This window comes from Tripterygium wilfordii, chromosome 3 (genome assembly GCF_013401445.1).
Source record: "Tripterygium wilfordii isolate XIE 37 chromosome 3, ASM1340144v1, whole genome shotgun sequence".
Classification (NCBI taxonomy): Eukaryota; Viridiplantae; Streptophyta; class Magnoliopsida; order Celastrales; family Celastraceae; genus Tripterygium; species Tripterygium wilfordii.
In genome coordinates, this window is record NC_052234.1 from 2236672 (window position 1) to 2254857 (window position 18186).

An 18186-nucleotide genomic window follows, 5' to 3' on the forward strand; every position below is an offset into this window, starting at 1 on the left:
TATCTTGTGTTTTGACAGTTTATCAAACTTCAGACTTTCATTAAATTAAAGAATCTTAACACATTTGAGGTTTAATTATAATTTTATGTGGTCGTTGGTTAAAATTCTTACAAAAGAGAGGGAAATGATAGTTAAATAGTAGTTGTGTTTTAAGTGTATGTATTTTGGTACCATTGTAGGGGGTCTTTTCATAATATGGGCATGCACAAACACCAAGGCAAAATGTAGCACTTGAAACTAATTCCCCATTGGAGTTGCTCTAAACGTTTGTGCCCATACTCCAAACACCTCAATTCTCGTACAACTATACATTTAACAAGTGCTACATTTCAATATACTCACAGTGAGCACACTTGAGCCAACACTTCATACTCTTTTTCTCCCTCTTTCTTTTCATCATCTCTCTTTTATTTTTCGTCATCTCTCTCTTCTTTTTCGTCATATCTCTCTTGACTATTCATCAACTAATAACTACTTCAAATGTGGAGTGGCTCTAAGTTTTGCTTTATTTTTGGAGTGTTCAAAACTTGCTATTGTAGATATGTAGCACTAGATATATGGAGAAAGTGTGTTTTGGAGCACTTGAAACAAGTCCCATTATGGATGTTTTAAGAGCATCCCAGCGACAATGCTTAGCACATCCTGTATCATATTTTAACGAACCAATCATCAAAAAACCCATAAAAAAACCACCACAACCGTCCCTTTATAATATCGAACCAAACCTGTTATATTGCCGTGGCACTACAGTGCTCCGCTAAAGATAGAGGAACACTGTAGCTCTTGAAAACAATTGTTTATATTAAAATAATGAGAACATATGATGTCATGAGGCCAATTGTAATATTAGGGTACCAATTATTTTTTTGTCTATCAAGTGACGTAAATCAACTTGTTTTTAGTATGACAAACAATATTTATTTTTATTTGACTTAAATTTATTTAAATATAAACAACATTTTATATTTATATTTTCTATTTAACCGGATAAATCTTAAAACAAATAACAATATTATATTGACTTAAAACTACTTGCAAGTTACACTTCTCTAATAAGATAATTAAAATACAATGCAAATAGTACAACTAAGATTCACTATGAATATTTCATAAATGTTCAATAAGATCAGTTTAGAGCTAAGAATGAACTTCCTTATCTTTGATTTGAAAATATTGATCCATGAAATCCTGAAGTTCATATGCGTGGTCATCTGACACTTCTATTGGTGGAGGACTTTTATCGATTTGATCATATATGAAAGACATATTTGGTTGAAGGTGTAGATGCTGTTCGTCTCAACTATCATGTTGTGCAATATGACACATGCAAGCATAATGACTTTAAGTATTTCAGTCTCAAAATAACGAGCAGGTCAAAGGACAATCACAAATCGTAATTGTAGCACTTCAAACGCACATTCCACATATTTTCTTGCACATTCTTGACACCTTGCAAAGTGTTTGGTCTTTGTAGTTTGTGACAAGGTGATTGATTTCACGAAAGTAGCTCATGAAGGATATATACCATCGGCTAGGTAGTATCCCATTGTATAGTTATAACCATTAAAGGATATATATCAATGTCGTTGCTGTTGGGAGACCTCAAATCCTCAGGACCAAAGATAGAAATAGCTACTTTCGCAAAATATTTCACACTCTCAATAGCAGTGCTTTATGAAATTCTTACATAGTCGTCCATGAAATTTGTAGCAAGGGAATAATTGACATATTTTCGAAATGTGAAAATAATACAAAACAAAAAAAATAATTACAGAGTCCTAAAGTGTATTATTCCGAAATAAGTAAAAATCATATTCATTCAAAGCCAATTAATAAACTTATTTGGCTATGTAAAGGCCCGATTTTTGGATAGGACAAATTGACTATGGTGGGGCAAATGAAAGACAATAATTAAGGGCTTAAATGAAATGAAGTGTAAATAAAAAAAAAGTGGGTGAAATCTGGAGGAAAAAAACACTAGATGGGTCAAACTTAAATAATAAAATTCTGTCAAAACCTAAAGAAAACTCTTTTCTTCATCCTCCACCCCACTCGCGCCACTTTTCCTCATAAACCTAGCAGCCGCGCCCCTTTGACACTACAGTTACCAGCAGAGTAGGACGACCGCCGGAGAATCCAAACTGCCTCCAGTAGCCGCCGAGAGTGAGGACACGCTAGGTATTGCCACTCTCTCTCTGTATAGCTGACTCGGCCAACAATGGCCGGGGTGGCCGTGGCTGCCGGGAATCACTAGTGTGATACCCGGCATAGCAGAAACATAATCATGTCCTCCTTTTTCGGAGAAGACACTGAATTTTGGTCGGAGATGGGTTGGTCCGTGAGAGAGAGCCACCTGATAAATTTTCGTCACAAATAATTCTGTTCGGCTAGTATGTATAAAGTCTTAACTTGCAATTAAAGGTTATGGTGCCAATTTGAACTTTGGCATAAAATTGGTCAATCAAAGCTTTATCATATTTGTAAACAATTTACATCTGATACGATGATTATCTCATGAAACTATTAGTCTGATGAAACTTAGTCATATTAGGCTCAAGAGCTTTGCTTAAGCAGTGGACCTGTTTGGACTGGGTTCTCTTGGAAATTAGTTCTTGGGAAGACAGTACAAACCAAACACCACCAGAACCCTAGTCTGTCCGTCCGCCTATGCGGGGCAAATTGCACACGTCTTCACTTCTTCTTCTTTTATTGATTATTGATCTGTCCCTGTAAATACACTCTCTCTCTTGAATGAATACTGTTAAAAGCTTCATCGAAAATATTATTTTGGATTCTGGGGCATGAAATCCTCTTTGATGATGCTGTACTAGTCCTTGCTTTGGTGTTTATTTTGCAGTTGAAGCAGCAAATTAGGTATGATAAAGAGAAGATTCTACAGGCTTGATTACGGAGATAACAGCGATGGCTCAGATTCATCACGGGCATCTTCTTCTGACTCTGAAGTCGAAGTAGAGGAAGCTAGTGAAGGATCAGAAGGGGAGGTGAATGAGAATGCTGAGCCTCGTTCCACCTCATCTGGTTTGTTCACACTGTTCTGTTTATCTTTCTTTGTTCATCTCTGAATATTAGAACTCTGTGCTATTGTGTCGACAATTTGAGATGCAAAAGCTTTTTTTTTTTTGCTGAATGAGTTGTTCTGTTTTTTAATCGTGTATATGTTTGGGTACTTCTGGTTTGTGTTATGATTTTGCTTGTGTTATTTATTTTGGTACTTTGTGGTGTTCATGTGTTAATCAACAAATTGATTTCATTGTTTGTGTTTTATTTTTTCAAAGTCTGTTTGTGTTTTGATGGTATCTGCATTGGGAGATGGGAGTTAAATCTCTATATTTTAAGCCTGAAGAAAGTTCTTATTCTACGAATATGATTTGTATCAATAACTTTTTTTGAGTGTACTAATTGTTAGATGCTGTTTCTTTTCTGTGGATATCTATATAGCAGGATATGAAAGTGAGGATAGCTCGGGAAATGAGATTGGTGTTGACGCATCAGGTACTATGTATCTTTGTTTAGCTGTTAAACATGTCACAAGTTAGCCAACTCCTTGAAAAAGTGAATATATACGTTTTGTGCCATGTTGTAAAACCAATATATTTAAGTTCAAGAACAGCCCTTGCCAATGAGCCAACTTAAATTAACTTGTTAGTTACTCTAACTCAAACAAGAGCGGATATTAGAGTAAGTAAGAATTAGGCTCTCATTTCCCTCAACGTTTAGGATTGCATCTCTTCTTGGATGTCCAAGAAAGAAAAGAAGGCTCTGGTCCCCTGATGTCATACTCTGTGATTTTCTTGCCTACAACCTTTGCTACCATGAATTCTTGTAGCTGTTAGTTATTTGTTTTGTAAATAAACATATAAGGTTTAGAAAAAGAGAAGAACACATAGGCCAGTGATTTGACGCATGACTTCAACGCTAAGCATTATCTACAACCACTCCCAGATGACGTTTCCTTTAAGCGAGTTGAGGGCTTTTAATTTGTCATTCACTTCTCATTGATGCGGTACGCTACATATTATTTATTTTTTTACTGCCAAAGCAAACAAATAGAGAAGAGCACCAAGGTGGTTTCTCCCAAAAGATGAACAAACATATTATTTATTTTTGGGGCGAGGACAGAAGTAGACAGAGGAGAGATTCTTGAGAAATTGAAGATAAATGAACAATTTCAGTAAATCCAGAACCCCTGAAAGGGCCTAACCTTGTCAAGAATTTAGTGGCTTAATTTACCTTCACATTAGTTATGAATATGACAATATTAGCTGCCACTGTTGCAGACTATTGTTGTTAAAAATAAACATAAAGAAAATATATTTGTGATGTTACAAGTCCGCTTTTTTCGTCTTTTCATTTGGGTATCAAGTTTAGCAGTGCATTTATATTGGTTTGTAAGCATGCTGGTTTCGTAATATCATAGTGGTAACTGATGTTGTTCGAATTGCTAGAATCCAATAATTTATTACATTTACATGTAACTTTAAAAATGCATGCTTTTGTTCTTTCTTGGAAGGACAAAGGAAAAGGTATCCTCGTGGATTTTTGACATTATTAGACCATGGCTGGTTTGTAGATGAAGATGATAATGAAAGCGGAAAGGAAAGAAAAATTCTTGTCCATTGTCAGTTATCTGGCAAACATGAACCTGAAATGCCAAAGAAATTGTCCAAAATCACACATGAGAAGGTATCAGTACCAGAAGACATGCCAGACTGCATAATGAAAAGCAAATCAGTTTTTAAGTGCAGGCTTTGCCCTCGTATCGTCTGCTTGACTGAGGAGACTATGAGGGCTCATCTTAATTCCAAGGTAAGGAATTGCATATTTCATTTCTTAAAGAAAATATTTGTTGTGGTACACTACTACTGTCTCAACCATTTGGCAAACTTTTGTTCGGAGGGATCGTCACTTGGATGCATGAGGATAAATTGGCCACCACCCTTCTGACTTTGTCTGTTTCCATGTGCCAATGCATTTCACCGAGAACAATCTACCGTTAGGTGTTCTCATTCTTTTGTGATACTTCCATGGAAAAACTCACTATTTATCTGAATCTAAACCATTTATATTCTTTGATTTAATAAAAACAACCCCCAATTCTGCAGGATGTTAAAGTAATTTTTTGGAACAAGGAATCATAATGATTTTTTTTTTCCATTTCCCTTTCCTGTATTGCGATGGTTTCACCCAAATTCCTCTTTTAACACATTCTCTTCCTCAGCATCTTGATTAACTTGGTAAGCACCAGACCCTAGATCGATGCAATGGGTCTTTTTAAGGGTTTAAGCATACTTAGTGTGAGGCACTGCCTTTGAAACTGTATCCCCCACTCACCTTTAGCATATCATATGCTCTTGACAGGTCTGCTTCCCTTTTTCTTTTATTTACTTTTCTTTTTTTGGGTTGAGGGTGTTCAGTTACCATTGTTGTTATTGTTTTTCCAAAGAGATATTGGTTGGTTAGAACTTGTTTTTTTTAACCGTTTACTTGAGTTGGATTATTTTGGTAATCATTTGAGTTTCTAGGTGTAAATTCAATTTGATATTATATCATGTCTGTCCTGTCCAAGGGAAAAAAGAAAAATTAAGAATGGTTCCGCTGAACAAGATCGCAGGAAATAATATTCACAAATCATGAAAATAATAGGCATTTTCCCGCTTCATTGCAAGAATAATACTTAGAAGGTATCATCAGTATAATGCAAGGTTAACCGGACTGGCCATTGAACCGGAAAATTTACTGGTCCATGGTTCAATCGGGATTAGATCGGGTTCGAACAGGTTCAATATAAAATTTAATAGATATATATTTATTAACAGAATCATATGTATATTACAACAAATTTCAATAAATTCAATAAGTTCATTTCTTTTTTCTTTATTTATATTCAATAAAGTAATATCTTTGTTATTACAACCAATTTTAATAAATTTAATTTTTGAAATACAGCATAATATATGTATTATAATGTGTAAGGGTATTTTTAGGGAAGATCATATATTCAATTAATGTATCCCTTTAAACAAAAAATTATAATAGCTAAGTTGGTTAGAGCATTGGTCTTTTCAACATAAGGTTATGAGTTCAAATCCTATTTTTAACATAAGGTTATGAGTTCAAATCCTACCAGGAGCAAGTTTTCAAAAATTTTACAATTTAATCAACCGGTCTAAAGTGGCAGCTCCAAACCGGTTCTTTGAAAACGGCAGTTTACTAACTTACCGGTTTACATAGCCTCTACGATCGGACAGAGAGCCGGTCACCGGTTGACAGGCCGGTCTGGTTTTGATAACCTTGGTATAATGTCAGATGGTGGGAGGATAGTATCCAAATGTGGATTCAAAATTTGAAGCTAGTGCATGGGCCATATGCAGACGAGGCATGAATGCATGCACATTTGCAAGTGCCATGGTGTTTCTGCGTATGGTGTTCATAGTACATTGCATAATCTTCAAGCGCATTGAGGGAGAATGACAGTTCATAGAAGCACAACCATCACCACCCTTCTTTTGTAGCCACATTCTATCTTTCCATTGTTGTGTTCTTGTTAATTGACCAACTAAGTGGTCAACTCACTTGATATAGGTTGGTTAAAAAGATTAGATGAGTTCTTAACAGGCTAAGATTAGGTTATGATCTTCAATAACATCATGCAGACAATAGGGATGAATGCATGCATATTTGCAAGTGTCATGGTGTCTCTGTGTATGGTGTTCGTTGCATAATCTTCAAGCGCATTGAGGGAGAATGTCACTTCACACTTCACAGAAGCACAACTATCACCACCCTTCTTTTGTAGCCATATTCTCTCTTTCCATCGTTTTGTTCTTGTTAATTGACCAACTAAGCAGTCAACTCACTTGATATAGGTAGGTTAAAAAGATTAGCTGAGTTCTTAACAGGCTAAGATTAGGTTATGATCTTCAATAAGTCTGGTTGAACTTGTATAGTTTGAGGTGAACCATAAGCTTCACTCTCTAAAACTTGTCTGAAGTTTGACCCATTATTATTAGTAGAGGGGAATATGCTGTCAGCAATGAAGCTTAAACTTTTTCTTGTTAGCTTGTTCTGGTGATATGATAGTCTTATATCATGTGTTATGGAATTGGAGGGACTGGGAACATCCTTTTCTAGGAAAAACCTTCTTGTCGGGCATAAAAGGAAGACAGTGCTAGTATTTTCCATAGGTTCCGTTACTCTTAATATGATCAAGTTGAAGTCGAGATTGTTATGATTGTATTAGGTTTAATGTAGAACTTCTGAAGTTGACATAAAAGGAATGCATTTTATTATTGTAGAGACATGGTCGATCTGAGAAATTACTGAAGGAAGGTCGGTTGACGACTATGCTCAACAGTGATGGGGAAATTGAGAACCAGGAGACTCCCATGGAAATGAATGCTCGAATTATAGCTCTGGCAGAGGTTGGTTAATTAAGATCCTTTCTAATTGAATTATGTGGTTTTGCCAGATGTGCATGTAGTTAAGCTAATTTTTGCCGTTGGGTAGAAAAATCCAAAAAAGAAAAGCAAAGGAAGGCAGCGACAGAGGAAGAGATCAAGGAGGATGGTAGGAGTTGATTCAAACGTGGAGACTGCAAAGCAATCAACAAAAATTTCCCCCTTAAAAAGAAAAAGAGGCAAGAAATGAAGTGTCTTGTTTTCTTCTCTGACTGAATGGCAAATCAATAGAGACAGTTAGAAAAGAAGGACCACTAATTTCTGCAAGGTTGCTGGCTAACATGTGGTACCTATTTATTTTGTAATTTTGATTTCATAAGTGCTAAAGTTATTGTGAATTTGTTTTAATTCTGAATTTTTTTCGTCCTTCTGTGTATAAGATTGTGACTGTATTATGCCCACCACCTTGAAATTTTGGTTTAGTTACTCTATAATTTCAGACAAATCGACATTTGGATGCTCTGTGTTATGTGTAGTTTCAAAGGTTATTGATCTCTCATGAACCAAAAGAATGTGTAGAACCTGGAATGCATTGTGTATTGTAAGTTGTAGGAAAAATATGCCCTTGGTTAATTGGTTTCCTGGGTTTTTTCAGAAGTATCTGCTTATTTTGCATTCAGTTGCTAAAAGTTGACATTTGGGATAAACCATCTGGATGTTTAAGGCATATCCAATGATATTTGATAAGCATTATAATAGAGTGGGTTGGATTGGATTTTATTGTTTTAGATTGGATTGATTTACATTTCATTGTAGGTTAAAAAAATTATACATTGTATTTAGTGTTTGGAAAATATGCAACAAGACCCCTGAAGTTTAGCCTTGTCGCTCGCTCTTTCTTCGGCTGAATGGATGTTAACCTTGATTGAGTTTTTCTTCTTGTATGCACGAACTCTGAGATCTATTTGCAGATTCTACTATATAATTTTCTACAATGATTTATCGTCTCTTGATCAACACTTTTTCTTGTATGTTTGTCTGCATTTTATTTATTTACCGAATTTGCAGGATTGCTAACAGAAGAACCTTTGTTATGCAGTTTATGTTTTCTATAATTTTTGATGCCAAACAACAGAGGTAACTCCCATAATAAAATGCTATTGCTTACTGTATTAGACATTGAAGGCTCAAAGTACAGTGCTCCATTCTTGTTCCTGGTCTCTATTTCACAATTAAAGGTAGCAAACCAGAAACCTATTTTTCATGTTTCAGAGATGCCAGTCCCATTTCCTATAACTTTACCCCAGCTACCGTCCATGTACATTCAGTTTACCAACCACCCATCCTACCTCACTCAGGTACAAAATATTCATACTATCGCATGGACAATTAGACATATAATCTGTAATCATAACGACCCAATTGCAAGAGCTGAGCTCTACCAATTGAACTATATCCCCGAGTCAAGTGGAGATGCATGGAGTCAAACTGTCGACTGCTCCTCATCTGAATATTGTTCAACAAGAAACCAATATAAAAGAATACATAACCTAATGAATCTTACCATTCATTATTATATTCAAATCAGATACATTGTAGTGCAACAAAATTCACATGACATTTCAATCAGTTTCAACTTTTAAATACAAGTTTTTCAGTTTCAAGCACAAAATTGCTAGAGCTAACAAAAGAACCGCCTCCTGACATCATTACACAAACCAAAATTCTAAATGCACAAAAAGGTAATGAGTTTAATTGGTGCTATAACCACCGGTCAGGTCAATCCACTTACAGCATGCATCAATTTCTAAAATTTCTATGTTAGATGATTGTGAAGCCAACTAATGCTGTGGATAAGGTCATCTAAAATTGTGGCAAACATCACGAACCTATCATGCCATGTACCATGAACAAGAAACCTGCTACTGCAAAAACTAAGGTTCATCCTTGTCTGAGGTTTGATCAGGTGAAGTGCGTGGTTGTTCTCCATCACCATCATTTTCAGCTGGTTGATCTGGTTGGGGTTTGTCTGCAGTTTCATTATTTTCAGGATGGAAATTTATGGGAAATTTTGTCACCCTAGGCTTGTCGGTTAAAATGTTCCTTTGAACCTTGTCAATCAAAAGCTTTGGAGGCGGTTCTTCTCTTAACTGCTCATCATCATAATCGTTGTTCACATAGTATCCCACTCGAATAAACTCCTGACCAAGATAAGAGCAGGTCAACAAAAGCACTGTCACACCAATAATATCTTCTTCACGGATCTTTGATGGGTCTGGTGGGTCTGCCTGCAATGCATACAAACCAAGTTTATAATCAAATGTACTTCTTAAACAAATTACATAGGTACATATTTTGCAACGGATTGAAGACTGAAGAGTCCGTAAAGATTGCCTGAAACACAAAACGATAATTGCCAACATTGACAGGACCAACAAGCACACTCTCTAGAAGCTGATCATATGTCTCATCCTCAGCAGATCCCACATAGATAAGTTTCCATTCCAAATCTGAATAGATAAAAGCAAAAAGAATTTTGTTAGAATCTGTAAAGGGAGTAGTGTAAATTCACGAGGCTTCAGAGAAAGCTACGAAGAAGAAGAATAATCTGTTGAGCACATATATTTCTCAACATTTATTAGTCCCAACACCTACTCATACACTGAATCCATATTATTATACTCACGATAACAAGCGCAAGTAATTTGTTGAGAAGATACATTTATCTACATTAAATTTGTAGTCCCTACAATTCTTTATACACTGAAGTCAGATTATACTCCTGATGAGAAATGACATAATGTGAATCATGACATGAATCCCCAAAACAACCTCCAGAATCAATCAAAAGAGAAAATCATAAAAACTTAACTCTCAAAGTAGGATTACAGATCTACTTGCATGGATGTGATTTCTCAGTTTGAAAAGTAATCACAAGTGCCAATGATTAAAGGAGAACTTCTAGCTATAATTAACGTACTAATAGCCATCAGCACATAAAAATTATTTTACTTCTGTCAACCATCAACACAACAGGATCCCAGGAAACACACACAGGCACACACATTACAAGAAATGATCAACACTGAGATTCTCAATTATATCCATCCATGAAATTTTTGCATGACGAGCTTGGGAAGCCTAATAGCCTAAAAGGAAGCAAAGTGAATAAGTACGTTGTAATCTCTATAGCTGTGTAACAAATAAACAGAAGCTGTGCAGGATACATATGACAATCAATGCTTCTCCCTCGGTCCAATTCTCCGTTCCCTTAATTATACAAAAAAATTAGAAACCCTATGACATCATTCAACACCAAGCAGCAGTTACCTTCAATCTGGTACTGAAGTAGGAAACAAAGGCTTCATGCATACTACTTTGCAACATAATCATCTGTCAGCCAGGTAACCAAAAGGCACTCTCTAAAATTGAACCAACTTCGAAACATCAAATGAAAACCATGCAGTACAGTAGAAAGGAAATCATGTCCATACATATGTAAGAATAGGATGAAATGCTCAAAAGGATTAAAATTTGTTTGCATAACTTAGAAAGTTGAATTGGCCAACCAACAGATGGGCTGATAATCAAAGATCAAGAAAAGAAAATACAGCAAACAAAAAACAAAAAGTACGACCATAGTCAACTAACCAACAGATAAAAGGACACACACCGACAACTAGAAAAGAGAGCAAATTAACATATCAGAACAGTAAACAATAGACATAGAAAAAAAAAAACCTCCAAAGTTGCATGCCAATTGCCAAAAGAAGAATTTCAGCAAGTCGGCAAGAAATTAAAGAAGCAAACATAACAAATGCCACTATAGGAGACAATGGAAAACCTACTGCTTAGCTTCATTCAACAAGATTATCATCTCATAAAAATATTGATGATGATGAAGGCAAAGAAGTGAAGACTTCAGCCATGGTGAAACTGATTGTCCTAGTAAATTTGCAAGAAAGTGAAATCAAGACAAAGATGATTGAAGTACAACAGACGCAAGAGCCTATCTTCATTATTCAAAATGGCAATCCAGTCAATATGGCAGTGCCTATGCAATTCACTTATTTTCTCGTTACTACAAAGTTTGTTGTTTGGGTTGAACATGCAGATTACAAGAAGATATTACTGGTGCCATTACCTACTACCGAGAAGGAGAACCCAACATAATGCTTGAGTTAAAATCCAAATAAATAATCCAATCATGTACTTTGAGCAATTTGGCTATTTTGGCATTTCAAATATCCATGACAATTATTTTGAAGCCATGGGAGAGTGATGCAGGCGATAATAAGCTCCAAAATACATCAACTGACAGATGAAACAAACAATGAGACATAGAAATGGAATTATCTCTAAAGTAAATAGTTTTGATTTAATTTTATATGGTTTTTCTGCATTCTCATATAATATCTACACAGATTCACTGGAATGTTTTCATTGTCACTACTAAAATGTTCTTTTTTTAATAGTTTAATATGTTAGTCAATCCTTGTCATTTGCAGTCCCATTAGTTTCCTATTAGAATTTACGAAATAATACTCAAAGAAAGAAAGTATCTAAAGGATCAGAATTACAAAAGAATCCGATTTTATGACCCAACAGGTTCTTTGGTGGATACCAAGAAATCACTGGTGATTTTAAAGAACCTACATTTCCTTATTTTCCTCTACTTCAATTCATATATAGTTACAGCAGAAGTACAGTCACCTTCAATTCTGATTTTTATTCATTCAAACTCAAGTGTTCTAATTTTAACCCTAATAACCGACAATCTCTAGAAATTGACTATTGTCACAACTTCCAAAGAGGAAGCCTCGAATGTAAAATTAAAATCTAATTAAGCTCGGCCATCAGAGAAATTCAGGTCTGTATACACAGGACCTTTGAACCAGATATTGGGCCTTCAAACTAGAAAAATCCTTCAAATTGGCCTCAGCATTGGAAGGTGGACCTGGGACATCTTCCGACTCTTTCAAGCCCCACGGTTACTGTCCATTCACTTAATAGGGAAATAAAAGGGAAAAATATTCTCATTTTGAGAAGCACATAATCAAAAAATAGTTGTAGCAAGATATTACATAAAGAGTGTTCAACCAAAATTTTCGATTGCTGCCTCAAGACTGCTTTCCACACCTCTATTTCCTGAGAAAATCACAGTATATAACAGAAAACACACAATTTTCGACATTACAAGAACAAAAAGAAGCATCTTCTATAATTTGACAACACAATTTTATGTCAAAAATCACATCACTTGAAAGACCCCCTGTATATACATGGTAAACCACACAAAAGATCAGACAAAAAGTTCTCTGGAGTTGACTCCTGTAACCGACCACACATACCGACAATGTGAGCCAAGAACTTAGCCTCAATTTGGTCCTCCAGACAACCCCTCTGAGAAAATAAAGTCATTGTTTTTTTTTTCCACACCCGAACTAAGAAGAATAGAACCCCAAACGAAAGAAAAAAAATGAAACAGAGTAAAATCAAAAATCAAAGAGAGGAAAGAAAAGCTCACACACAAAGAGAGAGAAAGGGAGAGAGGGAGAGAGAGAGAGAGAGAGAGTACCGTCTTTGAGAGGGGTCAAGCATTCGTAGGAGATCTCAAACTGGAAAGAGGAGGAGAAGGGCGCCGGATTATCTAAAACCGTAACGTTCGTGATGTTAACAGCACTCATTGTGGCGAATCCGGAGAAAGCAAGGAACAGTCGAAGGATGGATTCAGGCAGGAATTGACAGGAACCCTAACTCCTACAGCCTTCATCGAACTAAAACCCAAACCCTAATAGAAGAAATTTATATCGTGAATCGCTAGCAGGTTTTCACAGAAACAAGAAATTAAAGAAAGGTTTGTTCGGGTTTATGTTTATGGGGGTTAAATTGGGGATTTTGTTTCAACCGGGAAATGCTAGTATGAGCGACCGGAGGAGCCGGTGACAAAGCTTTGGCGGGAGAATTGATTAGAGCTCCAATTCATGTATATTTCATAAAAAAAATAAAAAAATTTGTGATTACTATGTCATGACATGGTTGTTCAAATCCCTAATTAAATCCTAGAATTCTAGGATTTTATGATACCACATCAACAAAACCATTTAAATATGTCTTAAAGTCCGAATTCGATAAAATCCTACTAAAATCTCTATTAGACGCCCGAAATTCGTAACATCTTATGATTTTACATGACTTTAATAATGATTTTTAAAATTTTGAAAAAGTAAATAATTATGTTAAAAAGACACCATTCAATATTTACTTCTTTACTGGCATCCCTATTGACTGTCCTAAATGAAAAAATAAACATCAATTATGACAGAAAAGAAAATTTTGAAAATAATATGCCAGTAGGTCAATCTCTCATCAAATTGAGAAAAACAATTTCATTCTTCCTATATCTTTGGTTTCAACCTCAATCTGGATTTGCTGTCATTTGATAGTGTATCAAAATGAATTATTGTCTAAAAGATTGTTGCTTACTATTTATTAAAATATTATAAAGGTTCAGATACCAATTGCTATCTTTATTGATACGATTATATTGATAGTTTATCTAGAATTAAAAAATATAAATTATGAGTAGTCAGCTTAAAACATGACTATTGTGCATTAGGCTAGCATATCGATTTTCATAGTTTTTATCTTTTTTTTTTTAGATACCCAAACTAACAAATTACTAATTGTTGTATTGGACTTATGGAATATGTTTCTAAACAAATAACAATCAAGTTTTTTAAATTTTTTTATTACCTCTGGAATACTATATTATGTTAAAAAGACGACACTAATTTTTATTATTTTTATTAGCTCTGGAATTACCATTTGTTAGTAAGAACCAACTTTAGAAGATACTTTTGCATTATGATTTGGAAGGTTTTATGAAACCTTATAATATCATCGTTTTGATTTGTGATTCCAAACAAGGGTTTATTAACACACAAAGCATCTCATACAACTACAAGGTGAGTAGATAGTCCATTAATTTATAGATGAACCTTTTTGAGATAGCTAGAGACCGGGTCAACTAACTAATTGTTTTAACGAAAATGATAGATATCCCAACAGTTGATATCCTAATTATCAAAACTGCTGAGTTTGACACGCATAATCTAAGTGAATCGTAAGCTTTACATATTCCACATGATGCACATAAATTCATGTGTGTATACATTCATTGGTAAAGGTACGATATTATCACCACCAATGACTATCCATAAATTCTCTCCATTGGTTAGCTCCACATTGTGCTAGTATACCAATGTTGGTCCTTAGAACCTCGAACATGTTACTTCTCAATTGACTGTATTGTTCCTTATGCTTCCCATTGATGATCTCCAATGCTTTCTTCTTTACTCTATATGCATGTGCCCTTGAAATTGTCAAAGACATGTGGTCCTTTGCATATGTCACCAAATCTGCAAGGCTCACTTTTGATTTCCCCCATATGTTGTCCACCAACTTCATTGCTAGTCATGTGATGTTGGCTTGTTTATTTTTAAGTCTCCGGTTACACCATGTCTTTTAACATGCATCTTGGTTTGAAAAGTACTCTCCCCATTGATTTTGGAGCACCATATCATCCAGGGCATCCAATATCATACTTTGCTTGACATGCTGTCTTCTCATTTCTCACCAACTATATCTGGAACTCACCATCAATTGCATAGCTCTTGATAGCATTCTTAAACTCTTTTGGATCAGTGAACTCCATTCCAAGTTCAAATATCAACTCTTCTAAATTAACCTTAGGGTTGAACTTTGGATTTGCTCCACTATCTCTCATAATGTCATTTTCATTATCATCTTCATACAACAAGATGTCCTCATTATCTGATTCTTACAGCAAATTGAGTCTTTATCACAGCCAATATTACCTCTGCCATCAGCACCACTTCCAATATCACTCTGCCATCAACATCAACACCACTGGCATCATCTTTATTGTCATCATCTCCACTGCCTACATCCTCGCTGCCTCCATCTGCACCTCCTCTATTGTGATCAATAGAAACTATCCCACTGCCTCTATTGCCATCAGTAGAACCCTAGTGCCTCCATTGCCATCAGTAATACCTCAACTAGGGCTCTTAAAAAAAATCACCAAAACCAAAACAGATCAAAACGAACCGCTTGGTCAGTTTTGTTCCTAAAAATTTTATACATTTCTCCACTTAAAATCGAACCAAAAAAACCGATAAAAAACCTATCGAAATAACTCATGAACACCCTTAACCTCAACTGCCAACATTGCCATCAACAATGCCTCCATCATTGTTTTTCAAAGTTGTCATATACGCCTCCAGGACATCCTAATCCTCATTAACAAGAGAACAATCAACACCAAAAGTGACAAAATAAATCTCATTCAATGCTACCTCATTCACAACCTCAAACTAACTCACTACCTTTCTAATCTTAGAATGTGACTTGGTTAGAGGTCCCCTTGCGGTAGGTTTCATTTTCAACAACTAAACTGCAGGTCAACAATCACAAAAAATACAAAATAATCAATTACAAACTCAAATAAAAAAGCAGAATAATCAATCAAAACCATAAAAATCCTAATACCCAAATCTGTTACAAACTCAAATCAAAATAAAAATTAGAGTAAATATGCACAATAATGAAAGAAAAGAGAAGAATCAACTCTTATCACTAAGGCGTGGATGCTTCATGGGGTGCTAAGGTTATAGGGAGATGGTGAGATGTTGCGTGGGTAAGGTTGTTCATCCAATGGAGGTGCTTCATCCAAGGGAGATGGTGTGGTGCGGCGGGTGACTGTTGCATGTGATGTGCTTCATCCAAGGGAGATTGTGGGGGGTGAGTGCTACATCAGGAAATTTTTGTGAATAAGACAAGAGTTAGGTTTTGGTTTTACGAAAGTGGAGTATGATTTGGGAAAATTTTGAGTGTCACACTTATGACACGTAAGCACTATTAGCCATGTCAACAAATCCGTTATGCCACGTCGTCATACTTGATGGATTTCTAACGATCAACTTGTCATGTAGATTGTTTGATTGATCAAAATTGGTGAAAACTACACGAGTTATCAAATTGGAACAAATCTGAACTTTATGTTACTGATTTAAAAAATTTTGAGATTGAGTGACTGAATTGAAACATAACCCATCTTTCGATGATAACAATTTTATTTAATAATTCTTTCGAAGATACTTTTGCCTTTTGATTTGAAAGGTTTTTTAAAACCTTATAATATTGTCAAAGCATATCATATAAGTTACAACTGCCAGTTAGGTAGATAGTCCATAACCAACGAGCAATAACTTGATTGGCAATTGACTGCGTTAGGTATATGTGTGTCCAAAGTTCGATTGCAATGAGAAGCAAATTTCTCAATGATATTTAAAAAAGAAGAAGTAGATAGTCCATAAATTTACAAATAAATCTTTTTGAGATAGAGATCTACTTGGTCAACTGACTAATAGCCTTAATGTAAAACCAACAACAACAAAAAATGAAAAGAAAAGAGAATCGATTTCAAGCACAAATGCTCCACCATGGTAGAGTATAATAGAAATATTTACTTAAACTAACTGCTAATTATTGTTAGTATAATCATACAATGTACTTAATTTTAATTCACATCTCTTAAATAAAAAAAAAACAGCAATTAAATGGTAATGATCACATCATGTGTGAATTGAGTAGAACAATTAATATTGTAGACATTTGCATTCTCACAATATTTAAAAGAACAATAATGCTATTAATATTCTGTTTTACGTTTGCTTAGTCTTCCCCCTTTACCTTCCACATGCAAACACATGAATCCTTAAATTCCTAAAAAGAATTAATCTCCCTTTGGTTAAAACTACAAAGAGAGCTCACAAGGGGATTTATTTTTTTTAATAACCAAACACCAAATTAATCATCTTGAGCAAATTGGCTCCTCTACTATGGTCTCCAGCAAAGGCTTCTTTGACCTAGTCATAGACAACCTATGCATGAATTCCTCCTTTGAAAACTCTTCTATGTCATCCAAGCTAAGCTTAGGCACCATCTTCACCTCCTCAACCACTTGATGATCAGCAACCTCCCCGGCGGCCTCCGGCAACACCCTCACCTTCGCACGAGCTACGCGCTTGGCGGTCACAAACAAGGCAGCCATGTCACCGGCCTTGACAGTAGAGTTGAGTCTCTTCATGGGAAACATGACATACACATTGGACAATTCCAAGTCCTCATCAGCGCTGAGAGGGGAGAACCGGCACCCGATTTTGAGGGATTGAGAGTTGACAAGGAAGAAGCTTGGCATGTCTAGCATGAGCATGAGCTCCGCCGCCTTGACGGGTGCCTGGAACTGCTTGATTTCGCCGCTTGGGAGGATCACTTTGGTTGATCTTGACGAGTGTTTGTGTTTGGGTAATGGAGTTGACAAGGTACAAGAGATGTAATTCCCCATTTGCGTTGTGTAACGTACCTAATGCAATGACAAAGCCTCCAAAACTAGCTTGCTTGATATATATATATAAGAAGTTTATGTTTAACAAAGTAATGGTGGTTGAAGCAAATTATAGTTTGTGGATGAGTATGATAGATATGTGGAAGGCTTTGAGTATGAATGAAGGAGGAGGAAGATGACAGAATGTCTAAAGTGGTGGGTGATAACTATAACTAATGGAGGTTAGATTGAATGATTTATTTATAAGGGTCACTTTTTTTCTCTTTTTTTTTTTTTTTGGTGGAAGAATCTTAGGAGAGCCAGTTGTGCCTGTGTTGACAATACAGTTAGCTACGC

General features: G+C 35.6%; 3 protein-coding genes across 5 annotated transcripts; 1 reads left to right on the forward strand and 2 right to left on the reverse strand.

Annotated features, from left to right (window-relative positions):
* Positions 1 to 2019: 2019 nt before the first annotated feature.
* Positions 2020 to 7940, forward strand: LOC119987114. Of its 3 annotated transcripts, none has more exons than XM_038831868.1 (6): positions 2020 to 2178; positions 2858 to 3039; positions 3460 to 3513; positions 4592 to 4827; positions 7317 to 7442; positions 7528 to 7940. In XM_038831868.1, exons 2-6 carry the CDS (start codon positions 2877 to 2879, stop codon positions 7666 to 7668), a joined length of 720 nt encoding a protein of 239 aa, XP_038687796.1. In that variant the 5' UTR covers positions 2020 to 2178; positions 2858 to 2876; the 3' UTR covers positions 7669 to 7940. The 3 variants fall into 3 exon arrangements, with proteins under 3 accessions (XP_038687796.1, XP_038687816.1, XP_038687805.1); XM_038831888.1 differs by having other exon boundaries at positions 3463 to 3513; XM_038831877.1 differs by having other exon boundaries at positions 2044 to 2178; positions 2832 to 3039.
* Positions 7941 to 9017: 1077 nt separating this feature from the next.
* On the reverse strand, positions 9018 to 13276 carry LOC119988541 (histone chaperone ASF1B-like). The gene is made up of 3 exons (XM_038833614.1): positions 12997 to 13276; positions 9813 to 9928; positions 9018 to 9706 (listed from the first exon to the last, which is right to left on the reverse strand). The coding sequence occupies exons 1-3, from the start codon at positions 13103 to 13105 to the stop codon at positions 9353 to 9355; spliced, it is 579 nt and encodes a 192-aa protein (XP_038689542.1). The 5' UTR covers positions 13106 to 13276; the 3' UTR covers positions 9018 to 9352.
* A 3817-nt stretch (positions 13277 to 17093) lies between these two features.
* Positions 17094 to 18069, reverse strand: LOC119995192. Its single transcript, XM_038841614.1, has one exon. It carries the CDS (start codon positions 17848 to 17850, stop codon positions 17317 to 17319), a length of 534 nt encoding a protein of 177 aa, XP_038697542.1. The 5' UTR covers positions 17851 to 18069; the 3' UTR covers positions 17094 to 17316.
* Positions 18070 to 18186: the final 117 nt, after the last annotated feature.